This window comes from Pongo abelii, chromosome 6 (genome assembly GCF_028885655.2).
Source record: "Pongo abelii isolate AG06213 chromosome 6, NHGRI_mPonAbe1-v2.0_pri, whole genome shotgun sequence".
Lineage (NCBI taxonomy): Eukaryota > Metazoa > Chordata > Mammalia > Primates > Hominidae > Pongo > Pongo abelii.
The window spans coordinates 80,125,310-80,149,855 of record NC_071991.2 but is presented as its reverse complement, the minus strand read 5'-3'; the positions used below and the strand labels follow the sequence as shown (position 1 = coordinate 80,149,855).

At 40.2% G+C, this 24,546-nt stretch overlaps 1 protein-coding gene across 2 annotated transcripts in view; it reads right to left on the bottom strand.

Annotated features, from left to right (window-relative positions):
- SLC25A13 (solute carrier family 25 member 13) overlaps nt 1–24,546 on the bottom strand; it is a 206,446-nt gene that overhangs the window by 53,467 nt on the left and 128,433 nt on the right. Inside the window, exons 6-12 of one of the 2 annotated variants that reach the window (XM_024249983.3) lie at nt 19,606–19,752; nt 17,657–17,795; nt 16,144–16,237; nt 15,844–15,928; nt 13,626–13,670; nt 11,503–11,587; nt 10,862–11,020 (exon numbers count right to left, since the gene is read on the bottom strand). In XM_024249983.3, the coding sequence (XP_024105751.1) occupies nt 10,862–11,020; nt 11,503–11,587; nt 13,626–13,670; nt 15,844–15,928; nt 16,144–16,237; nt 17,657–17,795; nt 19,606–19,752 (754 nt within the window). The remainder of the gene's footprint in view (nt 1–10,861; nt 11,021–11,502; nt 11,588–13,625; nt 13,671–15,843; nt 15,929–16,143; nt 16,238–17,656; nt 17,796–19,605; nt 19,753–24,546) is intronic. The other variant, XM_024249984.3, reaches the window with a different exon arrangement.

The following is a 24,546-nucleotide window of genomic DNA, read 5'->3' as shown; positions in this document are numbered from 1 at the left end:
AAGCTTTAGCCATCTTACTCAAAAAATCTGTATCTTTATACACCACTCAACTCTGTGTTAATGTGCAAATGTGTATCTGCATCTCACACCCAGCTGCATTTGTTCACTTACATAACCTGCCTAGATCCTATCAGCATTTGAGTTTGCAACGCTTCTTTTTGTTTTTTCTCATTTTTTATTTTTAACAAAGAGATAAGCCCTCACTATGTTGCCCAGACCAGTCTCAGATTCCTGGCCTCAAGCAATCCTCCTGCCTAGGCTTTCCAAAATGTTGGGATTACAGGTGTGAGCCATCTCGCCTGGCCTGAGTTTGCAGCCCTTCACTAAGCAACTATAATATCTAAGCGTGCTTCATCCCCAGGGCCACAGCTGACTGGACAATGTAAAACACCTAAAAGATACGCAAATCAAGAGTTCAGCAACCTAAGCCTGCTACCAAAAATGGAGCTGGCCAATTAGGATGCCTTCCCCAGGAGGATGACTGACTGACAGTCTTTAGAGAAGAGGGGACAAGTTGGCACAGAAGCAACAAGATGAAAAGATGTCATGGGTGGAGCAAGGAAAGCAGCCAATTGGAAGTCATGTGTGTGCTAATGTCACAAGGAAGCAGAAACCATGAATAAGCAGAGGAAGTACATTGGTGGACAGACGAGAATGTGGAGCAAAAGGAATGGAGACTCTAAAAAGAGAATGCACATAGCCTGTGAAAGGCACACAGGTGGGAGCGCCCGTCCCCATCACCTTCGGGTCCCACTGAGGCCAGGCTCCAGTGCAGCTCCTGCTCTTGGATCCCTGAGATTTCTACCTTCTTTCTCGCTTGTGTGAATGTTTATCAAAAGCCCCCCTAAGCTCTTGTTAGCTTGAGTGGGGCTGTGCTCTTTAGAATCTAAATGAGCTGAGGCAGCATATGAGAAAAAACGGGAATATGCAACCATTTGGGCAAAGCAAGCATTCTTATCCAAAGCAAGCATTCTCTCCTAAACTATACTCATGAGACTCACTCACTGATCTTTCAACAAGATATCTATAATAAGAGAAGGCTTGGTTATTACCTAATAAAAGTACAACATTAATTTCTACTAGTAATACGTGGGCATATGCCTATTTATACTACCTCTTCACATTTGAAATTTTCATCTTTCTCCCTGTATTCACGTCAAGTACCAAAATGTTCAGTTAAATATTTACTTGCTAGATGTATTTTTCTCATCATTAAATTGTAGACCAAAATTGTGGATGGGTTGAAAGCACTGTGATTTAAATGATGAACTCTTGTCTCCATAACTATCCTGTGACAGTCTTTTTAAATGACTAATACAAAAACAGGCCACAGAGCCTAATGACTACAGTGTTAGATACAATCACTTCAGCCAGCCTTTCAAACTACTGAAATTTATCCTTCTCACCATAAATTTAGTAATGCATTGTGAACAGCAAAAAACAAAAGGGAAAACCCTGTATTTAAGACTACAAAGAAGGCAACAAGTAGCTATTTGTTCAGCAAACATTTACCAAATGCCTTCTCTGTGTGCCTGGTACTGAGAGGAACTGGGATGAACACAGTGAGACTAGTGCCTCCCCCCTAAGAAATTCAGAGATTAGAAGAAAAGGGAACGCTAGTTGTCTCCACCTGCCAGATGGGGGACAAACCACCTAACAACAGCAGGTGCTGCATACCAGACCCCAGGGGCATCATAGGACTATGAGAACCCAGTGGAGAGAACCAGTTCTTCTGCCTGCAGGAGGGGAAAAAACATCAAAGAAGAGGAGATATTTGCCCTGGGACTTCAAGGGTGAGCGGAGGTTCGCTGGAAAGATGAGACAATGAGCAGAATGGAGGGCAAGGTGACCCAGGCAGAGGAAACAGTTGGTGTGCAAAGGCACCAACATCTTAAGGCTATGGCATGGAGTCAGGGCACTGGAGGCTGTGCTTGGATCACAGAAGACCAGATAATAAATAACAATATTATTAATAGTAGTGATAATGACACAGCCAATATTTGGGGAGCACTTGCTACATTCACATACTACTCTGTGTGTTTTATGTGAATGAACACATTTAATCCACACAACACCTTACTTAGGCAGTGGTTTTTGTTTTATCCACAGCAAATGAAGAAGAAACTGAGGCCGACTTTAAGGGAGCTGCCCATGGTGGCTCAGCTGTTTGATGGGGGAATGGGGTTCCACCCAGGCTGTCTGACTCCAGCCTGTGCTCTTACCTGGTACACTGCACAACTTCTCTCCCAGGCCCACTAAGGAGCATGCACCAAATTCTGTAGATGCATGGGGTGGCTTTTAGAGTAAAAAGTAAAGTTCAAAAAGTAAAAAGTTCTAGAGGCAGGTGAAGGATAGTCTGCAAGAGCAGAGACCTGAGGAAGTTAGAGAAACGAGGAGTTTAAAGTAATACATTAGAGAGGCCCCGAGCTTCCTTATATTATATGATTAACTTCAACTTAGAATAAAACCAAAGCACAAATCCATTCCTAAGACCTAGGCCAGGTGCTGGCACTCACGGAAGTTGTTGATAAGAACCATTCTTGTAGTGACTACCTTGTCTGGTTAAACAGGAAAATGAAGGTGACTGGATTATAATCTGAGGCCCACTACAGATGTGGGCCTTGAAAACATTAGTCTTGGGTAAATGGTCTTTGTAAGAAGGTCATGATCTGTGAAACAATGAAGTCAAAGAGGTGGGAATTCCAAACTCCCTCCTTGTACCTTGACCTCAGAGGGAGGAGAGGTAGCATGGCCCAGTAATGCCTAAAGCAGAGAGTCCAGGTGAGGCACTTCATCGCAACCACATTTAAGTCTAAAGTGCGTATATATCTGACATCTGGGTAACTCAGCAGAAAAATCAGGTTTCTAATATAAGATGTTTCTGTTGGGTCCTGGAAATTCACTTTAACCATTTGAAACGGAGAATGGATGTGTGTGTTGTTTCTAACTTGTCAAAACAGCAGTCCATTTTCCAACTGCCTCAAATGAAATTTATTAGTGTGGTTAGTTTTCCAATCTTCTCCTTTTAGTTCAGCTCCATCAGCACATATGGCAATGCTTCCTTGGCAACTCGACTCTACCAGAAGGCTGCTAATGCGAGAAAAGATTTACAGGGTACAGTATTAATGTAGTATTTTGTCTTCACATTTCATGGGTTGGAGATATAAATCACACTATCCCCTCTGAATTCAGTCCCTTGCGCAAACCAAGGAGCTGGAGGTGTGGGGACCAAGCCCAGATCAGGGGTCTCCAACTCAAGCTTCACAGGACATCCCCAAAAGAGGTTCCTGGGCCCACTGTGTTCAACTAGAGGGCTAGCATGCTATTCTTAAGAACCTGTTAGAAATATAACTGGAATTTCAGGGTTGGAAGGGATTATGAAAGAAACTCATTAATATTGCTGGCCTAATTTAAACTAATTTTAGGCTATTTCCAACGGGCTGGCAGCAAAATGAACAGCCTAGGGCATGGGCTTTGGAGGTGGACAGACCTGGGCTAGAATCCTAGGTCTGTGCATCTTTCACACTGAGTGATCTTGGGTAGTTATTCTTTGAATTCTAGGTTCCCCATTGGCAAAACAAGGGTGCTAATTACTATCTATTGGTTTATTTTGGTAATTATATGAATAAGTGTACAAAGAACCAGACACTATTTACCTCATATATTATGTATTCCAAAAGACATAATGCTTCTTTCTACCTATCTTTTCAATACATAGCCTTGATTTCTTTTGTTTGCAAGAGGCAATTCAGCCTGAATCATGTTCACGGTCCACCATTAGCTAAGGAGTATCATGCTGTGCCCATGACATTATGCCTATCTTAGAACAGCTATCCCCAAGCAGTGAGAGCACATGTAGTCTGAAAGTGTCCAGGGGCCCTGTATACTTTGGGCAAGGTAAAGTAGTAGCACAGACAAAACAACACATTTCAACTATGTTATTAAGCTGAAATAAAATCTTTTAGTTAAAAACTTAAATGATCCTTAACCTCTGCTGACAAGCAACTTTTCACAATGTAATTTCTACCAGGTGACAAAAGAGCCAAGTGATTAGGAACACGGGGTCTGGGGCCAGGCTGCTGAGCTTCAATTCTGACTTTGCTATTTGTTAGCTGTGTCATTGTGGACAAGTTACCTAATCTCTTTTTATCTTAGTTTCCACATCTGTAGAATGGGAATAATCATGATGCCATTTTCACGGGTAGTCGTGAAGATGAAATGAGTTAATACTCATAAAATCCTCAGGCCAGTACCAAGTACAGACAGTAAAGACTACAGAAATGGATTTTTGTTGTTGTTGTTGTTGTTGATCTTCATCATCACTATCACTTATTCTTCCTCCTCCTCCTTCATGGAAACTGCAATCCAGAAAGGCTAAGCAGCTTGTTTCAAGTCACTAACTTCTGAGCGACTATGTAGTAGCACTCAAGAGTTGAATTCAGGCCTGCCAGTACTCTCAAATCAGGGCTCTGTGCTCCTTAATTCTCCGCAGCATCCAGTTTTCTCTAACAGACTTATTGCTCCAACTTCCTCCTCTGCCCTGGAAAGGCATTTCTTCCCAACTAGACTGTTCTGAAACTTTTCTCTAGGCCTCAGCTCAGGCTGGGTGAGCACCCTGCCCTGACTGACCCTTTTACACAACAAAAGGATGGTGCCCACGTAGCAGGCATCCACATCATGCTTCCCCCGTCTCTACAGATGGTGAATATTAGACTCCTTAAAACCTCGAAGGCACTGAATGTCAGAGCCAAGCTGTAGGTTATAACCTGGTGAACCAGTGAGAGCAGGAATATACTGGGAAGAAGGCGCAGGGTCAGGAGCGGGTTGAAGCCAGGCTGAGCAGCTACTGTAACCCAGAGTGGCCAGGGTGCCAAAGGACCACGCTGGGCAACGCTAGCAGGACCACAGAGGTGGAGGGGCTACTACCAAGGAAGAAACTTGGTAACTAAGGCAGTAGTTACCAGTTCTATCTCAGCATAGAACTGAGACAGGGGCCAGCCCAACCCGGAGAAAGACAGCTGAGAGCATCTAATAGAGGGTAAAAGGTATTCAGGGCAGAGACGAGCAGTAAACTTTGGCAGGAAAAATTAATCCAGAAGACACCCCTATTCCCGTAGCTGAAGCCACAGCCAGCACACTGTTGTGTTATCTAGTTTCCACCTGGTAGCAACCCCTCTGATGTCAAATTCTTACCCTTCTGACCTCACTATTCAAACCAGAACACTTGTCCCCATCTTCCCTGAGAAACCCCTTTGCTTTCAACATCAGATTAACCTTCATTCTGCAGCTATCAGCACTTTGTGTGCCCTGCCTTAGAGCTTTTATTCCTGCTCCTGTTGCCATGCCCTTCTCTTTTCACTTGCTCAAACATTCTTTCCTCCCTCCTCCTCCTCCCATTTGTCTGTCTGCTTTTGACTCAGATTGCCCCTAGGCATGAGGCATTTCCACCTTCCCAACTACACTATCCCCTTTCAAAGCCTTCATTACAACCCAATCTGACAGGCTCTTTGGGCTGCTACCCCAAGGTGGCTGTACAGTGGAGCTGGGGAAATAGCCAGGGACAAACGCAGAAATGAAGATTTAAATGCCAGTTTATCTAGGTTAAATGTTTTACACTCAAAATTTCAAGCACTGTGTTATCTTAGCTATGGCTCAGGATGCCTTTGGGAGACAAAGTGTTAAAACATAAAATAAGTGATTATGATTATGATCTAGAAAAAAATCAGTTCCTCAACTCCTCTATTCTGGGGCTTTCTAGAAGTAAAGAGAATTGGGGAAAATGATCAGACACTCCTGCATTTTTTCACCGTAGTACACGAGAACGTTCAGGATCCTGGTTATCTTTTCTTCTATCTAAACTATTTCCCTCCTGCTGAGGTTTAATATATCTCCCTTGTTTTAGTCTCAGCAACAGTAGCTGGTTATAAATTACCATTCTTGAGGTGTGGAACTAATTCATTCATTAACCTCTTCTCTAGGATACCTACATGTCTATCTTTTTGTCATATTTTTCCAATTTTCAAAGGTCATCAGTTGTTACTGCAGCCCTCTCAAGCCTCTAACAATTCTCTCATCCACCTTAGATCCAGTGTGTGTCATCTTAGTCTCAGATTACAATGCCCTGTGCTCACTAAAGTTAGCTCACTGTAGATTTCTGGAGGTTGGCTAACCCAACACATGATCTGTTGAAATCTTCTGCTCATTCTTATGTGGCTTCCTATAACCAAATACATGTCTTCTGATCTTTTTAGAGCTTAATGCTTTAAATGAAAATGTGCAGAAATTGGCCAAGAAAATAAAGACTCAAACCTATCCATTTTGCAATCATTAAAAGTTTTGGTGGACATGGATGGACATGAGTGCAGTTCACAGATTAACTGTGGTTTGTTCCAAGATGCATGTGTTCTTAAGTAATGCAAAACAGTCATGGAAATTTCAATCATTTTATTTTGGTGCCAGAATTTTAAAGTTTATTTTATCCACATGAATTATGCAAGAATGAAGAATCTCACTGTGATTCTAAAGAATTTGGATACTCCCTTTTATAGTACCATCAACGATAAGGGACCTGGCCTAAACTAGCTGCCTGCCAAAACTTCTCTCTGCAATATAAAAGTATCAATAACTCCCTGAGATATCACCACAACATCCTCTAGATGTCACCTTGAGAACATTCCAGGATGGAAGATGACTGCTTTGCACTACACAGACAACTTGAAATAGAAATATTTACAACTCTGCAAGCTTGGATCAATGGGCTGATTAAAAAATGGTTTTTTTTTTTTGCCAATTTCCTCAAAGGTTAAGCACTGCTCTAAATTAAGTTTAATTCATAAAATGATCTAATTACTCTTTCTGGGAGATTTTCTTTAGGGCTTCTCCCATCAATAGAAACAAAAATCTTCCTCTAAGAAGTATTTCGATTTCTCTCTTTTTTTTTTTTTAAATTGAGACACAGTTTCACTCTTGTCTCCCAGGCGGGTGTGCAGTGGCACAATCTCAGATCACTACATCCTCCTGGGTTCAAGCGATTCTCCTGCCTCAGCCTGTAGCTGGGATTACAGGCCCGCCATTATGCCCAGCCAATTTTTGTATTTTTAGTAGAGACAGAGCTTGGCCATGTTGGCCAGGCTGGTCTTGAACTCCTGACCTCAGGTGATCCACACGCCTCGGTCTCCCAAAGTGCTGGGATTACAGGCGTGAGCCACCGTGCCCAGTCGTATTTCTCTTAATATATCTTTTTCCCCAAGATTCTCCCAAAACATTTTCCAGTGTCTAAGGCTGCTCATCTCATCACCTGAAAGATCTGAGGGAGAAGACTGCAACAAAGTTTAAAAGCAGAAATTATTTATTCCTGGAACATTAAGAACATTTAATTATGGATGATTACCCAATCAATTGTTGTTCTTTAATATGCCAGCTCTATAGCAGGCCAATGACTGACTCATTTGGTTACGCCAGTCATTCAAACCAAACAAGCTGTCAGGTAATTCATTAAGGATTTCAAATACCTGAGCACATTAAATCACTCTGAAGACTGGCGAGGAAACAGAGAAAGAATTTTACAAGTGACTTCAGGAAGACCTGGATTATCTCAGGTTTGATTTCCCTTAATACAGACAGGCTTGGCCTGGGGGTTGGATTTTCAGAAATAACAACAACAACAACAAAAAACTAGGAAAATTCGCCATTTTCTTGTTAGGAAAAAAGTAGTTTGCACTGCAGAGAAGGTTTGCAGAGTCAGACTCATGGGATTTTTAAGGAGCTCTTTTCCAGCAACTAAAACTTACACAAAAATAGGAGAGAGGCTCCTGGAAATAAAGAAAACAGGGAGTTATACCAATACATGGAGAGCAGGAATTAACCAACTCACAACACCTCTCATGACTCTCTGAGGCACATTTCTATTGAAGAGCACTGCTAGGCGCTCTCTGATGACTTCCAAGCAACTTCCACAACTATTCTGATGCAGCCAGCTGCGGGGGAGGCAAAGAACAAAACAACTTGCGGTGGAGCACTACAAGAGTTCTATTAAAATAACCTTCATTCTAATGCCACAGGGAAAGGCTTTTAAATGCAACAACAGCTTCTGATATTCTTGTTATAAGAAAAAGAGATATTTATTAACCTCATAAAAAGATCGAATGCTACAAAAACACCTTCTTTGAGGTCAGATGCCAATTTTTTTTTGAAGTATACACAAAGGTAATTTTAAAGTAGGAGAGACATCTTACGACTGCAACATTCCCAAATTATCTCATTCAGGAAATATGAGCAATTACATAGGCCTTGATAGAGAAAAATTACATGTTGAGCAAAATTCTGTAATACTAAAAACTATGCTCAATATTTCAAAACGTGTATAAATTAAAGATGTACTCTGATACCTTCTCAAATATTGCTAGGTGAAAGCATTAATAGCAGCAATACTATATTTTCCTAATTTAAATGTAACAGTTTTCCTATGGAATAATATAATTTTACAATAAAGTTATATTCGACGAGAAATGTACAAAGAATCACATATAGGTATTTCATAATTTGACTTTGTACATAAAGGTGATAATGCTGAGTCTCAGAAATATGTCAGATCTTTTTTACTTATATTGTAATTTTTTAAATTAACAACAATAACCATGAGTTACCTACATTTTCATCTGATCTCTCTCTTACCCAATAAGCACTTACAAATATGCAGTTATATACAATTATTAATTATTGATGATATACAAGAAACTAAAGAGAACTGATCCCTGACCAATCCAGAATAGGAACAAGTCATTTTCATGGCAAAGTTATGTATCATTATTATTTTAACCTGAACTGTCAGTCATCATTTTGCTCTCAAGATGATCCAAATTACAGAATGGGACTAAACAAAAATTTTACAGTAAATCTTTTGTTTTAAAATGGTTTACTAGAAAAGATATCAGGAAGAAATGAAGACAGGTGACTCCTAGAACTAATCTTATATTCACACTCTACTCGTCATCCTGACAGACAGCTCTGTCTCTTGCCCTTAGGGTCGGGGCACCCAAAGATAAATGGCCATTTCTAAACCAGGAAAAGGGTGAAGAGCTGCCACTTGGGTGTTTACAGTGAGCCTCTGTCTGTACCTAATATATTGACTTACTACTCCTTCTCTGAGAAGTTAAAAGCAGCCACTCCCATCTTACAGATAAAAGAACTGAAACGGCAAGAGTGGAAGCCTCTTTGCATAGCCCACATTAGCTCAGCACTCAGTACTCAGGCACACTTCTAGTTGCCAACAGTACAGGTTGCAAAAGGGAAATACAGATGTAACCAAAAATCAGACCTGCCAGGTACAGTCAAAGATCGAGAAAAAGGGACTCAAAATAAAAAATCAACTTAAGCAAATTAAAGACACTGAGCAGTGTTGGGAAGCGTTCTTACAATTCTAAAGGCACTCTTGACATTTAATCTAATACCAAGAAAAGCCCAAAAAGTAGTTTATGAAGCAATGCTCAGATGTCTGCCCAGACTTGAGACTCGAGATTTCCCTTCCAAAATCCACCCATATGGACAGGTAAGGGGGTCAATTTTGCCTGACTCACTGCAAAATGGGAACTGTGACATTAAACTTGTACTACTTGGAAGCCGTTTCATTTGCAAAGTTGTTGTCATCAGGGAAGAAAAGTATTTCAAATGGAAGGCAGTGACCCTGAAAGGGTCATCATCAATCACCTGAGGTCAAAGACCTTCCAAATTATGAGAAGAGGCAGGGGATAAGGAAAAGAGGGCAGAGCAAAGATCAAAAGGCCTTTGATGGGGGCTATCTACCTACACAATAGGACCTGCAAAATGGAACTTCTCTGGAGTTTGAAATTTTCTAGCTTCTAAGGTGAGAGGTTTCAAGAAAGGTTTATCCTTTTTGTTTAATTGGGGTAATTAATTTGAAGACTAGAGTCAGCAGATGGCAGAAGAGGCCCAGAGGCACAGGTTTCCATGTCTGCCAGTTTCACCGTCCACCTCAGCAGAGTACTAAATACTTCATCTAGAGAGAGCACTAGTAGGGGAGAGGAGGGAAGACTGCCAGCTTTGCAGCTACCAAATTATAAAGCAGCTGAGCTTGAACTGCCTTGTGATACTGTATTTTAACTGATGCAGAAACACTTTTTCCTTCTCGTAGAAGGAAATCACCAAAAGAACAGTTGAGAAGTCTCCTTCGGCCAATGCCAGTGGAAAAGCAGTCAGGGTCTGTGGGATCCTTTCCATCAGTGATGACATACTCTCTGCTACTACTTCCATTGCTTTATGAACCTTAGATGGTTAAAGGAAAATGTGGAGACAGAAGGATTACCTGTTTCAGGCTGTCTCAGTGGGGGGAAACCTTGGCTACAGGGGTGTGTGAATCAACTCCATTGGGTTGAGAGTCAGATGAAGAAAAGGGGCAACTTTAATTCAGGATGAAGCAGCAAAAGAGAGCTCTACTGAACCCTTGGTTATCTTTTTTGTGGTATATTCCAGGAAAATCATGAATCCTGAGTAGGCTTTGTCTTGGCCCCAGAATACCTTTCCCTGTTAGCTGGAGAATAGAGTACTTCAAGGATGCAAACAATGTGAGCCTTTCAAAAATTCACGGAAGATGCTTATAAAAATAATTTATTATTTTAAGAAATAAAACATACAACAGAGCACTATAAATAACTTTCAGATTATGGGCTGTTTTGATTAGCCAAGCCCTAGATGCCTCCAGCCTATTCCCATTAGCATGGATAATTGAAAATCTGCTGTATTTCCATTTTAATGCAGTCTTGCTAATTCATGTCAGGCACTAAGATGAGAAACCAAACCTTTGAGTATTATTTCACCTAACAGGTATTGAGCATGTGGCACTAACCTCTATACAGTCCAAAGAAACCTTCATAGCGTAGCACTTTCTTAAAACAGTCAAAGCTGTTTTTATACATGAGTTCTCCCACAAAAGAGCCAGTTGATCGTTGGTTCTGCATTCGAGTTTTTACAAGATCGATAGGATACACAGCAGTGGCTCCAACAGCTAAAATTAAACAATATCATTATCTCAGAAGAAAGTAAGATAGGTCAGAAGAAAGGAGAAGGTAGTTAAAGAAAAGACTAAGAAATGTGTTTTGAATTTTAAATACAGATTTTAAAACAGTACTATCTTTCTTATATCTTTAAGAAACAATTGAGGGTTTTCATTCAAGTAGCCCCTAATAAAAGGATGTCATAGATATTTTAAATTAAGGCACATTGCTACAGCCCAACCTCATTAGTAACTTGTCTTTGGAAGGCCTGATCTGCAGATAAGAGGAAAATACCACTTGTAAGTCCCTGATCACATGCAGGTATGGGAAAAAGAGTTCCCTTTACTCTTGCCCTACCTCATAGGTAAAGACTGATAACTGGCATTGGGAAAGACTAGAGAAGACTTTGTCCTTTAACATTTCAAGATGGAAAATCAGAGAAAAGATAATAGGAATAGTAAAAGTGAAAATTTTGCTCTCATCCATGACTAACCTCCAGCAACAGAACCCAGACCAAACCTGTAGGCCGACTCTGCAACTTGTAGAAGAACTGGTCGAGCTGAATCGCCTGAGGCCTTCTGCTTTGCATGCACAGGAATCAGAGAGCAGGAAAACAGGTGATAGAAAAGAAGATAAAACAAAAATGAGCATACATTAATTTTAAACATTACTCATTGGGTTCTAAATCCATGATACAACTAAAATGTCAAGGAAAAAAGTAGGAATGGATTTCATAAGTTCTTATTAATAAAAGGAGTTTAGTTCTATTAATGTTTAAAATTAAATTTCAATATAATCAAAACCATCCTTTGGCAAAAATGATGTTATAAGCCGATTTTCAAATTCTCATAAAAAAAAAAAAGCACACTTAAAAACATCACTGAGGCCAGGCACAGTGGCTCACGCCTGTAATCCCAGCACTTTGGGAGGCCGAGGCGGGCGGATTACCTGAGCGCAGGAGTTCGAGACCAGCCTGGGTAACATGGTGAAAGCCCATCTCTATAAAATAACACAAAAATTAGCCCGGCATGGTGGCATGTGCCTGTAGTCTCAGCTACTCAGGCTGAGGAGGGAGAATCACTTAAGCCCAGGGGGCAGAGGTTGCAGTAAGCTGAGATCACGCCACTGCACTCCAGCCTGGGCAACAGAGCAAGACTCTATCTCAAAAATAAAAATAGGCCAGGTGCGGCGGCTCATGCCTGTAATCCCAGCACTTCGGGAGGCCAAGCTGGGTGGATCACGAGGTCAGGAGATTGAGAGCATCCTGGCTAACATGGTGAAACCCTGTCTCTACTAAAAATACAAAAAAAAAAAAAAAAAAAAAAATTAGCTGGGCGTGGTGGCAGGCACCTGTAGTCCCAGCTACTTGGGAAGCTGAGGCAGGAGAATGGCATGAATCCGCGAGGTGAAGCTTGCAGTGAGCCGAGATCATGCCACTGCGCTCCAGCCTGGGCAACAGAGTGAGACTCAGTCTTAAAAAAATAAAATAAAATAAAGTAAATAAAACAAAAACATCAGTGAGACATCATTTTTCATCAATCAAATTGGCAGGTTTTTGGTTTGTATGTATTTTTGTTTTTGTTTTAAGTGGCAATACCCAGCCTGGCAAAAGTTGATAAAAGCCTTCTCAAATTTGCCATTAAAGCAAGTATAAATAGAGAGAAGTTTAGTAATATACACCCTTAAGATGTACATAACCTCTGAAGTTAGAATAGGCTGGGTGCAGTGGCTCACACCTGTAATCCCAGTCTTTGGGAGGCCGAGGTGGGTGGATCACTTGAGGTCAGGAGTTCGAGACCAGCCTGACCACCATGGAGAAACCCCATCTCTACTAAAAATAAAAAATTAGCCGGACGTGGTGGTGCATGCCTGTAATCTCAGCTACTTGGGAGGCTGAGGCAGGAGAATCGCTTGAACCTGGGAGGCGGAGGTTGCAGTGAGCCAAGATCGCACCACTGCACTCCAGCCTGGGGAAGAAGAGTGAAACTCCGTCTCAAAAAGAAAAAAGTTAGGATAGAAGATAATCATGCATGTAACAAGCTACAAGAATGTAGCACTTAAAAAACATTTGTGGTACTTATTGGAAATTTCGATTGTTTAAAGAGCAAAAATTTGGGAAATATTCTAAATGTCTAATAACGGAGGACTATAGCCTTTAAAAATAATAACTTTAAAACAAAACCCTATCATTCAAAATGATACTGTAAAAGAATAGTTGATATTAAATGTTCACAAGGAATTATAAAAGAAAACATAGACTAAAAAGAGGATGGTAAGTAGATAGGTATTTGTCATATGATTCTTTGTACCTATTTAAATGTTTGACCTATTTCCTGGTAGTTTTTTTAAAAACAATTTTTAAGACTATATACAAAATGATGTCACTTTTTATTAAAAATGCTTGTAAGATGTTTACATATATATGCATATAAAATTAATACTAATATTTTGCCTCCCTACCACCCAGAGATACTCAAAACATTTACAGTAGCTAAAACTAGGTGGCTGTATTACAGTTGATTGTTACTTTTTCTCTTTTTTGGTCCATCTTTTCTAAATTCATACTTCAGGTCAGTCAGTCATTGTTTTCTGGTTCTTTTGACCTATTATCCTTACAGTGTTTTTGATGCCGGAACATTTCAGAGTGCTGCACTTCTCTGTCTGCATAAATAAAACAGTAATTTTATGTCACAGAGAGTTGTCAAATGAGGGTGACATATAGTCAGTGCTTAATAAATACCTGTTGAATGAATACATTCAATAAAATTTGTTGTTCAGAATGCATGATAATTAAAATCAGTGAACAATGAAAATAATCAGCAACCCCAGCTATCAACCCACTGAATTTTAGTTGCTGTCAATGTAACACATTTCTAATACAATGAGATCATTTGGAATCGCCTTCAAAGTCACTTAACTGAAAATAGCTTTACATAGAAATATGCCTCTTTAAGATACAAAACATTTCTTCTGCAAATTCTATGAGTTGTTTCCAACTGTAGCCCTATATAGATGGAAATCAATAGTACCTTCATTTTGATAGATGCATCCAAAAGAGAAGCAATATTTTATTTACAGGGATATAAATATGCAATACTTAGAAATGTTCTGGTATCAAAATAATGAGTGAAAATACTCTGAAAATTATAGAGGGTGGGGGGAGGAGGGACCTACTACCACCATTAATTCCTCTCCTAAAAGACAAATGAAATCCTAGACTTTCATTTAGCTTTTCCAAAGCCAGAACTGTAGCATGTTCTTGAAATGAGACAAAACTCTGCTCCTTCACTCCTGTGTCCAGGATAAATGCTACAAGTGCTGCACAGTGCTGGACAGGCAGCACTGTGCCCACAGGTGGATGACCTCCCTTGCTTGAATTTGTCGGGCCCACTAGGGTTCATGCAGTAAAAAGCCTATTCCAGGTAAGGCCATTGTGAATTGCTCTAAACCTCTAAGCGGCAGCCAATCATTTCCTGCTATAAATCTCATCAATCTGGTCTAACCCTTTCATGGCCAGTATCAACAAGCACCCATCATAAACTCTCAAAAGCTGCAAAGAGCATAAAGGAAAAATTGTGGGAAGCCACTGCCAGCTGAAGAGTAGGAGGGATCTAAAAAAAAACTTCTCTGCTTCTCTTAATCCCCAAATTTCTACAATAGCTGGTGGCATACAGACTAAGAGATAATCATCTCCTAAGCAGTGTTAAAAATCAAAGGGAAGGGAGAGCAGTGTTGCTTCCACCTCTACACGTGATTATAGTTCTTTCTCCTGTACTCAGAGAAATCGGCTTCCTCTTTTAAGCAAGGCCAGCTGGTTTTCCAGAGGTGCTCGTTAGAATTTACTGAGCACACACCCACTACTTTGACTTGCATGCTGCACACAAAACTCACCGCTGCATTTGGGTGGGAAAGAGCTAAAAGAAGGGGGCCCTGGCTCAAGGTCTGACAGTCCTAAAAGTGTAGCCCGCAGCAACCCATTGTGGTCACACTGGCGTCTCTGTACAAACCCAGAGCTCCATGCCAGAAACTGTGAAGTCTCACAGGATTCAGAGATGGCTCTGCCTAAAAGGAGAAATTTTTCTAAAAACGACACTTGCCTGTGAGTGGATTTATTTTACAAACACCATTTATTTTACTAACACATGCTATGAAGGCTTTTCTTCTCTAATCCTGATCTACAGAAAGCTGGGTAAGAGTTAAAGGAGGAGGTTCCATGTCTTAAGTTTCTGACTCCCACAACTTCAAGAGATTGGTTTCTGTTAACCATAAAATAAAATTTAGCATTCCTAAAATTGTTTCCACATAACTTATGAATCCTTTCACAGAGAAAATAGGTCTGAAAGCCTTTAAACTGTAACTCCAGACTAAACAAAATTATCTCATTTTGATATTCAGAAAAACGGAAGGCATGGCAGTTAGACGATGCGCTGATGAAGGGCTGCTCCACAGAGCAAAGACGGCTTTCATTTAGCAACGTGCAGCTGCCGACAGGCACAGTGACACCAACACGGGATTCCTTCGTTAATCTCTCAACATGAGACTTCAAGAAAGAAGGAGAAAAGACCTCCTTCACGTTTTCGGAGTGTTAGGCTTCTGGTGCAGTTAGGAAATCACTCTACCTTAGCAAGAAATGAGCAAATGCCAAATACCTGTTTATCACACCATTTCTAAGCAATTTCTCTTTATAGCCTTTAAAATTTATCGAGATTTTTGGTGCAAAACAGAAAAATGGTTAAGTCAGATACCAATGCCACAAAGGCAACTGCAAGTGGAACAGGGTTGGGGTATCCTGCTAGGGAAACACCAGAATGCAAGTTTGCTCCTCTTTGCTCACCTGCCTCTGGGCCTCAGCCAAGTTAAAGGGCAGAGTTCCCTCTTCCAGAGGAGCAATCCGTTCAATGTCTGCTAAGGTCATACGTCTGTAGGGGAAAAACAAACACAAGCCACAAATATACCAATTTATTACAATTTACACTATAAAATTTAAAAACATTCCTTTTTTCATTTCTCATATTTCAGTATAGCCTTCGGTTTGGCTTCTTTTTCTCCTGATTGCTGCCCTCCTCTTACCCCCACCTCCTAACCTCCTTATATTAAGCTAATTCCAAAAAATAAAAATAAAAAGCCAACTTACCCCCTTGGCTCATATAAATCTGCTAACTGAAACAAGATGTCAACTTCCATGGGTGTAACCTGACCAAATTTCTGAGCTGCCAGAACAAACTCCTCTGTATGGAAGAAAAGTTCAAAGGGAAAGATTCAAGAAGAAATAGCCACTAAATTCAGCATTAACTCAAGGCACTGGAATGAGTGAACATCACAAAACTTTATTATTATCATCAGTTGTAGAATTCAAGTCAATCCAAATAAGGTAAGAATTTTTGCAGTTCTTGCATCCATTTGGAAAGCGTGTACAGAATATGTTCTTGAACATACAGTTTAAAAGCTTGGTGTCATCTGATGTTATTCAAATTGCCAATCAGAGAAAATAAGGAATCATACATGAAACTTCATATGCATAGGTCCCAGGAGGGGAAGTTATATTAATCTAATTAACTGGTTAAATTAGGATTATTAATTATATTAATTTAGGTGGTTATATTAACGAAGCTGTGGAATTCCTAAGGGAATTCTGATTTTTTTTTTTTTTTTGAGATAGAGTCTTGCTCTGTTGCCCAGGCTGGAGTGCAGTGGTGTGATCTCGGTTCACTGCAACCTCCGACTCTTGGGTTCAAGCGATTCCCCTGCCTCAGCCTCCCAAGGAGCTGGAATTACAGATGTGTGCCACCATGCCCTGCTAATTTTTTTATATATATATTTTTAGTAGAGATGGGGTTTCACCGTGTTAGCCAGAATCGTCTCAATCTCCTGACCTCATGATCTGCCTGCCTCGGCCTCCCAAAGTGCTGGGATTACAGGCATAAGCCACCGCACCGGCTCTGATTTTTTTTCTTAATCCCATTACAATGCTGATAATATCCTGTTCCAAGCCTACAGATCAACTTACACTGTCACCAATACAACTTTATGGAATTCCTCTTATAAATCTGAAGTCTTCCTTAGAGGTTGCCAATTTAGCTCAAACTGTAGCAAGATTTGAAAATATTTAAGAAACTTTACATGTTTTCCTTATTCAAAGGCTGTCTTCAGTTTATTTATCTATTTATTTTTGTGATGGTATTTCGCTCTTGTTGACCAGGCTGGAGTGCAGTGGCGTGATCTTGGCTCACTGCAACCTTCGCCTCCCAGGTTCAAGCGATTCTTCTGCCTCAGCTTCCCGAGTAGCTGGGATTACAGGTGCCCACCACCACACCCGGCTGTTTGTATTTTTAGTAGAGACCGGGTTTCACCCTGTTGGCCAGGCTAGTCTTGAACTCCTGATCTCAGGTGATCCACCCACCTCAGCCTCCCAGACTGCTGGGATTTCAGGCGTGAGTCACCAAGCCGGGCCCAGTTTGTTTAAAACTTGGTGAAGATTGTTTTGTTTGCTTTTGTTTGTCTGATCAAAGGATGAAAAACACACGTTATCATATGGTTAATACGTGTCAATGGGATAGAAAAATAATAAAGTACTAGTTGCCTTCTTCTCCCTAATAATAATACACCACAATACTTGCAGGCAAGAATTCAGATATATTCTCACTCACCCTTAGTCACTTCAACATCTTTCCTGGTGCCAGCCAGAGTGCTGTAGATCTTTCTAATGAGTTCCATGTTGTTAAGGAGCGAATTAAATCCATTAAAATAGGAGAAACTAACTTGATGGGATGTGGTACCTCCAGCAGCCTCAAATAAATTGAAAACAAGAGAGAAGAAAAATATACAAAAGATTTATAGATGATTCAGAAGTACATACATTTAATACTAGTTTGAAAGTAATCAAAAATGCATGTACAAGAAGAAATGACTATAAGTATTTTTCTTTTGCATTAAAAAAAAGCTATAAATGATTTTTAGAAGCAACTGCAACTAATCATGACCAGAACTTGTACTCTCCATACACAACTCCTAGAAAACTAAATAAATACATGTGTAGGACAATAACAGGACTAGTAGTAATTTAGAGTTCAAATTTCAAATGGAAATGTTTTATAAGTTGGTTTATTTCATCTAATGAGCAAATCTTAAAGGCTTAAACATGCAAAACTATAAGTACATATGCACACGTGTGTGCTTACGCATGAAAAACTGTATTATATCAATGCAAACATACTATGAAAAGTGGTCAATGTAACATTAATATCAAGACTTGTCAAGTTACTTATAACCAGTAATAAATAATCATTTAGGTACAGACTTTATATTGGTGGGATTTCTAGCAAACAAGCATATTATGGTAAAATTATGAGATGCCATATACTTTCATGGGGGGTTAAGACTAGTAAAAATTCTGATAATCTGAATTTTTAGGAAACCATATTTCTCCATAGGGGACAAGGGAAACAGACAGAATGTCCATTATGAATGAGACTTCAGTTTGGAGTTTCAAATTCTATCCTTCCCTAACAAGGCAAAATATTTTTATTAGGAAAGCACTTCTTTACAAGGTAACAACCACATAAATCTTCACTTAGTAATCATTTAAAATAGCTGACATGAAAGTTTAGTATGGAGTAGAGAAGGGGGCGCCCAAGAAAAGGAGTTAGATTAACACAGTGCCAGAATGGAAAAGGCCTTGTCGGAATGCCATGTCTCTAGAACTAAGGACTCGGGGGAAGAAAGGAAACTGAAAGGCTACTGTGAGTTCCTACCTATGGTAAGCATTGTGGGAAACCCAGATGATGGTGAAAACAGTATTCCCCTCCCTGGGATTAACAAAAGGAGAGTTACCGCTGGGTATTGGTCCTAAAACTGAGTTATTACCAAAATCACCCAGAAGCTTTACAAAACTAGATTCTAAGACCTCATCGCCTATAGATGGTGTATGACAGCGCCTATAGATGGTGTATGACAAGCCTAGAAGAGATCTCAGAATCTGTAGTTTTAATAGTTTTTAGTGGTGATTCTGGTGCTCCATGAGCAGGGCTTAAGAACCACCACCACAGAATGTTGCAGGACATCCCTAGGGCCCATGAGGGAAGGACAGCAGCTGACACCAGGAGGAGGGAGGCTCCATGAAACACAACTGCAGGGCTCTGCTGTCACATGTACCTCTGTGGCCTCGACACATACATGGTGAAAGGGAATCTAAGGTTTGGAGTTTCTGTTGTGCTAACTACTCTAACAAACGATATACATGTGCACTATTTTTTTTTTTTTTTTTTGCCTTAGAGCATCTAAGAAGATTAGCAAAAATCAGTCCTTGATATACTTCAAAATCTAAAGCAAAATTAACATGAGATCGCAAATCTGTTTTTCCTTTTATCTTTAAAAAGTTAATATATTTCTCGAAGATATTGCATATTACCCAGACAACAAATTAATCTACCCACTAAAACTAGCCAAAACACACTCTTTGTTTGAGTTTAATAATGTATGTCATTACATTAAAATGTGTTTACAACAGAAAAAAAATACTACATAACTTATAAGAATTGTTTTTATAATTCCTTATTTACTGAGTTAAACCACTTCATTAGGGCAAGTTACAACTTACAGCTACTAGACATTCTTCTACAAAAGGAGTCAAGACATGGGGGCGGATGGTGACCATGATGTCTCGGAAGTCGATGGCTGTGACTCTCCCAGTCCTAGCATTGTCCCGCTGCACAAAGGCTTGCTTTGCGTGCTCCAATTGTATTTCCTACAAATAAAGAAAGTAAAATACTTAATTTATGCTTCTCATTTAATAATTACTACAAATGACAGTTCATTTTAAAATCAGACTGAAGAAAGAGAGTTTACATCTTGATCTAACAAGCCCTCATCTGCCTAATAGCACTACCAAGCTACTGTCTCCTTCCAAGAGACAGAACTTTGCTCAGACCAGTGAACATGTCTTGAGAAAGTGCACTCCACCTTACTCTGCTACCCAAAGAAACCCAATTACTTCCGTGCTCTCTAGAGTCCATGAACACAAAGAAAATGAAAACCAGAATGAAGTTTGGTAGGTTCAAATATCTGGCCAACCCCAGCTTAGGTGATGCAGATGATCTAAGGAAAAACACTGCCAGGGACTTTAACTTCTCTCCAAAGAAAAGAGAAAAATTCTTAACTGCAACCTGGTACCCAAACACATGATGTAACAATAGATAGAAAAGAGTGGTGGTTCTTCTCTGCTATTTCTCTAACACAGGGTTTCTCAGCCTTGCCATTATTGGCATTTTGGACAGGGTAAGTCTTTATTATGGGAGGGCTGTTGTGTGTACCCCTATTCTCTTCCCACTAGATACAAGTAGCCCCTTCCCTCTAAGGTCATAACAATAAAAAATGTCTCTGCATAGAGCCATATGTCTTGATTAAGGACTACTGCTTCAAGTAGTTGCATGGTATGTGGATCAGGGGAGGTAAACCTGTCATGGTATCATTGCATATGTTTAATTAAAATGATCTAAAGACAGAAAGTCCAGTCACAGAGCTCTGTTGCTATTCCCAGGGGATAAATGTGTACAAAAAAGAAAACAGCCTCCCATCAAAACTCACTGTGCACCATATGGGAGGAGCATTCCTCCTGCAGAGAGCATTTTATTATCTTCCTCGCAACACTCTGCTCCTTTCCCAAATGGGCCCTTGCAGTGACAGCTAACTTCTATGCAATCAAAAAGTAACATCAGCCAGACACAGTAGCTCATGCCTGTAATCTCAACACTTGAGGAGGCTGAGGTGGATGGATCCCTTGAGCCCAGGAGTTCCAGGCCAGACTGGGCCACATGGCAAAACCCCATCTCTACCAAAAAAAAAAAAAAAAAAAAAATTAGCCAGGCATGGAGGTGCATGCCTGTAGTCCCAGCTACTTGGGAGACTGGGGTGAGAGGATCACCTGAGCCTGGGGAGGAGGAGGTTGCAGTGAGCTGAGATCATGCTGCCACACTCCAGCCTGGGTGACACAGTGAAACCTTGTCTCAAAAAAAAAAAAAAAAAAAAAAAGGAACACCAATAGGGCTCTCAAAAACTTCAAATTATTTGAATATAATGGAGTTTTTTTAGATGATATTAAGGAATTAATTTTTAACTTTAGTGAGATAATGACACGTATTTATTCAAGTTACGTAAAAAATAATTGCCCTTATGAATTTGTGCAAACTAAAGTGTAAGGGAAATGACATGAGTCTGATACTGCTTTAAAGTACTCGATCTTCCTTTCCTTCCCCAGAAAGGCAGGGAGATGAAAGAAGAAATACAGTATTTGCAGTAACGGAAGCCAAATAGCAGTTGCATGATGGGTCATTATAGTCTTCTACTTTTGCAGTTTGAAAATGTCTACAATTAAAAAATTTTAAAGATAAGACATTTAATAGTAAGAATCAGATTTCTTATCCTATTTAAAAGAATCTCCTCATTTGTAGCCATCTGCCAGTTTCGAACCAGCCTGTCTCAGCTGAAACTCTCTTCTGGGATCCCAGTCTTTCTGGAGCCTCCACCACTGGCTCCTTAAATGGGAAGCATCTGTTGGCCCTCTGTCCTCACATCTTCTCACTCTACTCTCCTAGACAGAGTGCTCTCTTTCTTAAGCCCTCAAGGATTTCTTAAAAGCTAAGGCTTAACTCCCATATTCAAGTCTCATTCCTTTCTGCTGGACCAGAATTTCCGTTTAGAGAATATATCCACGTGGGTATCATGTAAAGGCTGTAAAATGATACATCGCTAACCCCATATTGTAGATCCCCCAACCCAGTGCTCAAACCTGGTCTCTCTTCTATGTTCACAGCTCAATTATTAGGCATGTAGTTTTATTGGCCACCTCACCTAAAAAGCTGTCATTCTGAATTGTTCAAGCTTCCTTCTGTCCCTTAGGCCTTTGAAAATTTGCCCAAATGCACCTTTTCCTTTTTGTTCCTGATGCTACTGGTTCAGGCTTTCCTCAGACCTCATCTAAATTATCACTGAGAGTCAGTGGTTCTGACTGTCAGTCTGGAGCTTGGGCTTGCAGTCTGGACCTCTGTGGTCTACCATGCACACATCAAAAGTTGCTTTTCAGAATTAAAGAACTGACTCCCTCTCCCTCCATGGAAATCTCCAATGACCCTTCATCATACAGACCCATCTCTGAAGCAAGGCATACAAGCCCCCAGAGGAACTACTCTTAGCTTCATCTCCTATCACCCATGCCCACCCCTGCCAGACCTGCTACATACCTGGGCTTTTGCCCACATCGTTCCTTCCACCTAGTGTAGACTGCTGCCCCTTTCTCCAGCTCCTGAAATCCTGCCACTTCCTTTAAGCTTAGCTCAAATGGTACCACTTAGGCAAATATAACCAGGTCTTATAACTGGAAATAACTGATGTCCCTTCCGGTGGCCCCCTGTCTGAATATCAATTACAAAACTTGTCTTATTCGATCTTACATCATAATCAGTTATTCACATTCCTGCCTTTACACCTACCTTACCAAGGAAAAGACAGTATAACCTGTTGAAGTCCTGTAAGCATCTACTTACATTTATACATGCAGCTCAGCAGAATGCTTTAGATATACAGTAGGTGCTCAATAAATGACAGGCATTCTCATCAGTGAAAAGTATTCTGTAAAACCAACTGAATGAACAAATCGTGAGCTATTGAACAACGGGAGGTTCTCTATATGAGTGCTTCCAATTCAGGAAGAAGAAATCAACTGTTAAACACCCTGTAGTGAAAAATGACCACAGTGCGTATTCAATTGAAAGTAAATGAACAGTCTCCTTTGAATTACCAGACCCATTGCTAAAGCTAGCTAAGCCAAGACTACTGTCAACAATAGTAGAACATATGTTCAGCGATTTACCATTTTCCCTAGTTTATAACTCAACATCTTAGAGATCATCAGACAATTATACCAAAAATGGCACCGCTTTCTCTGGCAACCCCATCTCCTCAGAAAGCAGGAAGCCACAATGCTAAGACCAGCCTGTCCAGAATTCCAGATTGGGAATGGATGCCAAGGTGGGGGCTGGTGCTCACATAGCAGGACAGGGGACACACCTGTGATGAGGACAGTGTCACAACACATCCTGTGCCCACGCTTCCATGATTAAACATCTATGAGCAGAGATCCCTCAAGTTGGAGTAAGAAAGTTCTTTTAAGCCTGATGATGAACAACTTAAGAATACATTTCCAACAGCTCTTAAAGATTGGGGGCATTATAAGTTCCACAGAGGACAAAATGCTAGATCTATGTAATTCTCTAAATAGCAGGACAGAGTGAAAACACGCAGTTAGGTGGCTCTCCAACTTTAAAAGCAGCTTTCTGAAGACGTGGGTTGCCTTCTGAAGATCATCTGTTTATGTCGTGACTGTTTCTCCTTCTGGGTGAAGAAATGAAACCATGACCTCAACCAATATGACAACCATGCAATAGCACTTAGCAAGCATGTATTATGCAGCAGGCACTGCTGTAAAGCATTTTACAGGAATTAATTCATGGAATGCTTACTGCAAGCCTATAAGGCAGGTACTATTATTAACCTCACTATAGCAGTTGAGCAAACTAAAGTCTCACTGACAGGAAGCAGTAAAGCTGGAATTCAAGCCTCAGCAGTTCTACTCCCCAGCCCCCTATCTACCCATGCTCCTAATACTTCACTTAACTGCATGGGGAACCTCAAACAAAGCTACTGTCAGGAATTTGATTAAAAGATAAATTTGACACTAAGAAATCTTAACAGCTGTGGAAAGATAAAAACTCAATTTGCATTTAATGCTCTAGATTTTACTGTTGCCTATTTTTGTGGAAATAATAAAATAACCTGAAGTTTTCCATTAAGGCAAAGGGCTTCTGTACACCCAGAGCATCAGGATTGTTTTACCAATAGTAGCAGAGACCAAGGAGGAGAGAAACCAAATCTAAAAGGCCTTCTCCTGGCCTCACTCCCTTTTTGCTTTCTTTCCCATAGCCCCAAGAGACAAAGCAGGAAAAAATTAAATCAGGAGGCCAGTGGGAGCTAACACATAGGTTACTTCGTAAATATGAAAGAAATGTGTGGTCTTTGAAATAAATGACCAGGCTCACTACTCATGGCAGAATGACTTAAAATCGAAGCTCCTGGTTTGCACCTCAAAAGCTATTAAATGAAAATCTAAATGTATACTATGGGTTGTCAAGAGACTGACAGCTCCTAGATCTGAACTCAGAAGGGATAAAACAGAGACAGAGAGCTTTTAGTATGCATGAAATATAGCACATACAAAATAGTATTTATTTCTAAAATGAAGGGGATCAGAAGTAAATGAGTCATCTGTGCAGAGGAGGGGAGAACAATATGGGCAGTAATCATTACATTCATATATTTAAAAGTTAAAAGACTATCAAGTAAAAAAAAAATTAGGCTGCCCCTCTATTTCTTTTGAAAAAATGGAGAGATGCTATAGGGGTCAGAGTTTAGCACAGTACACAGAAGAAGTCTTTAACCTATAGAACTATTCAGCAGTAAAATGGGCTACCTTGAAAAGTAGCAGGTT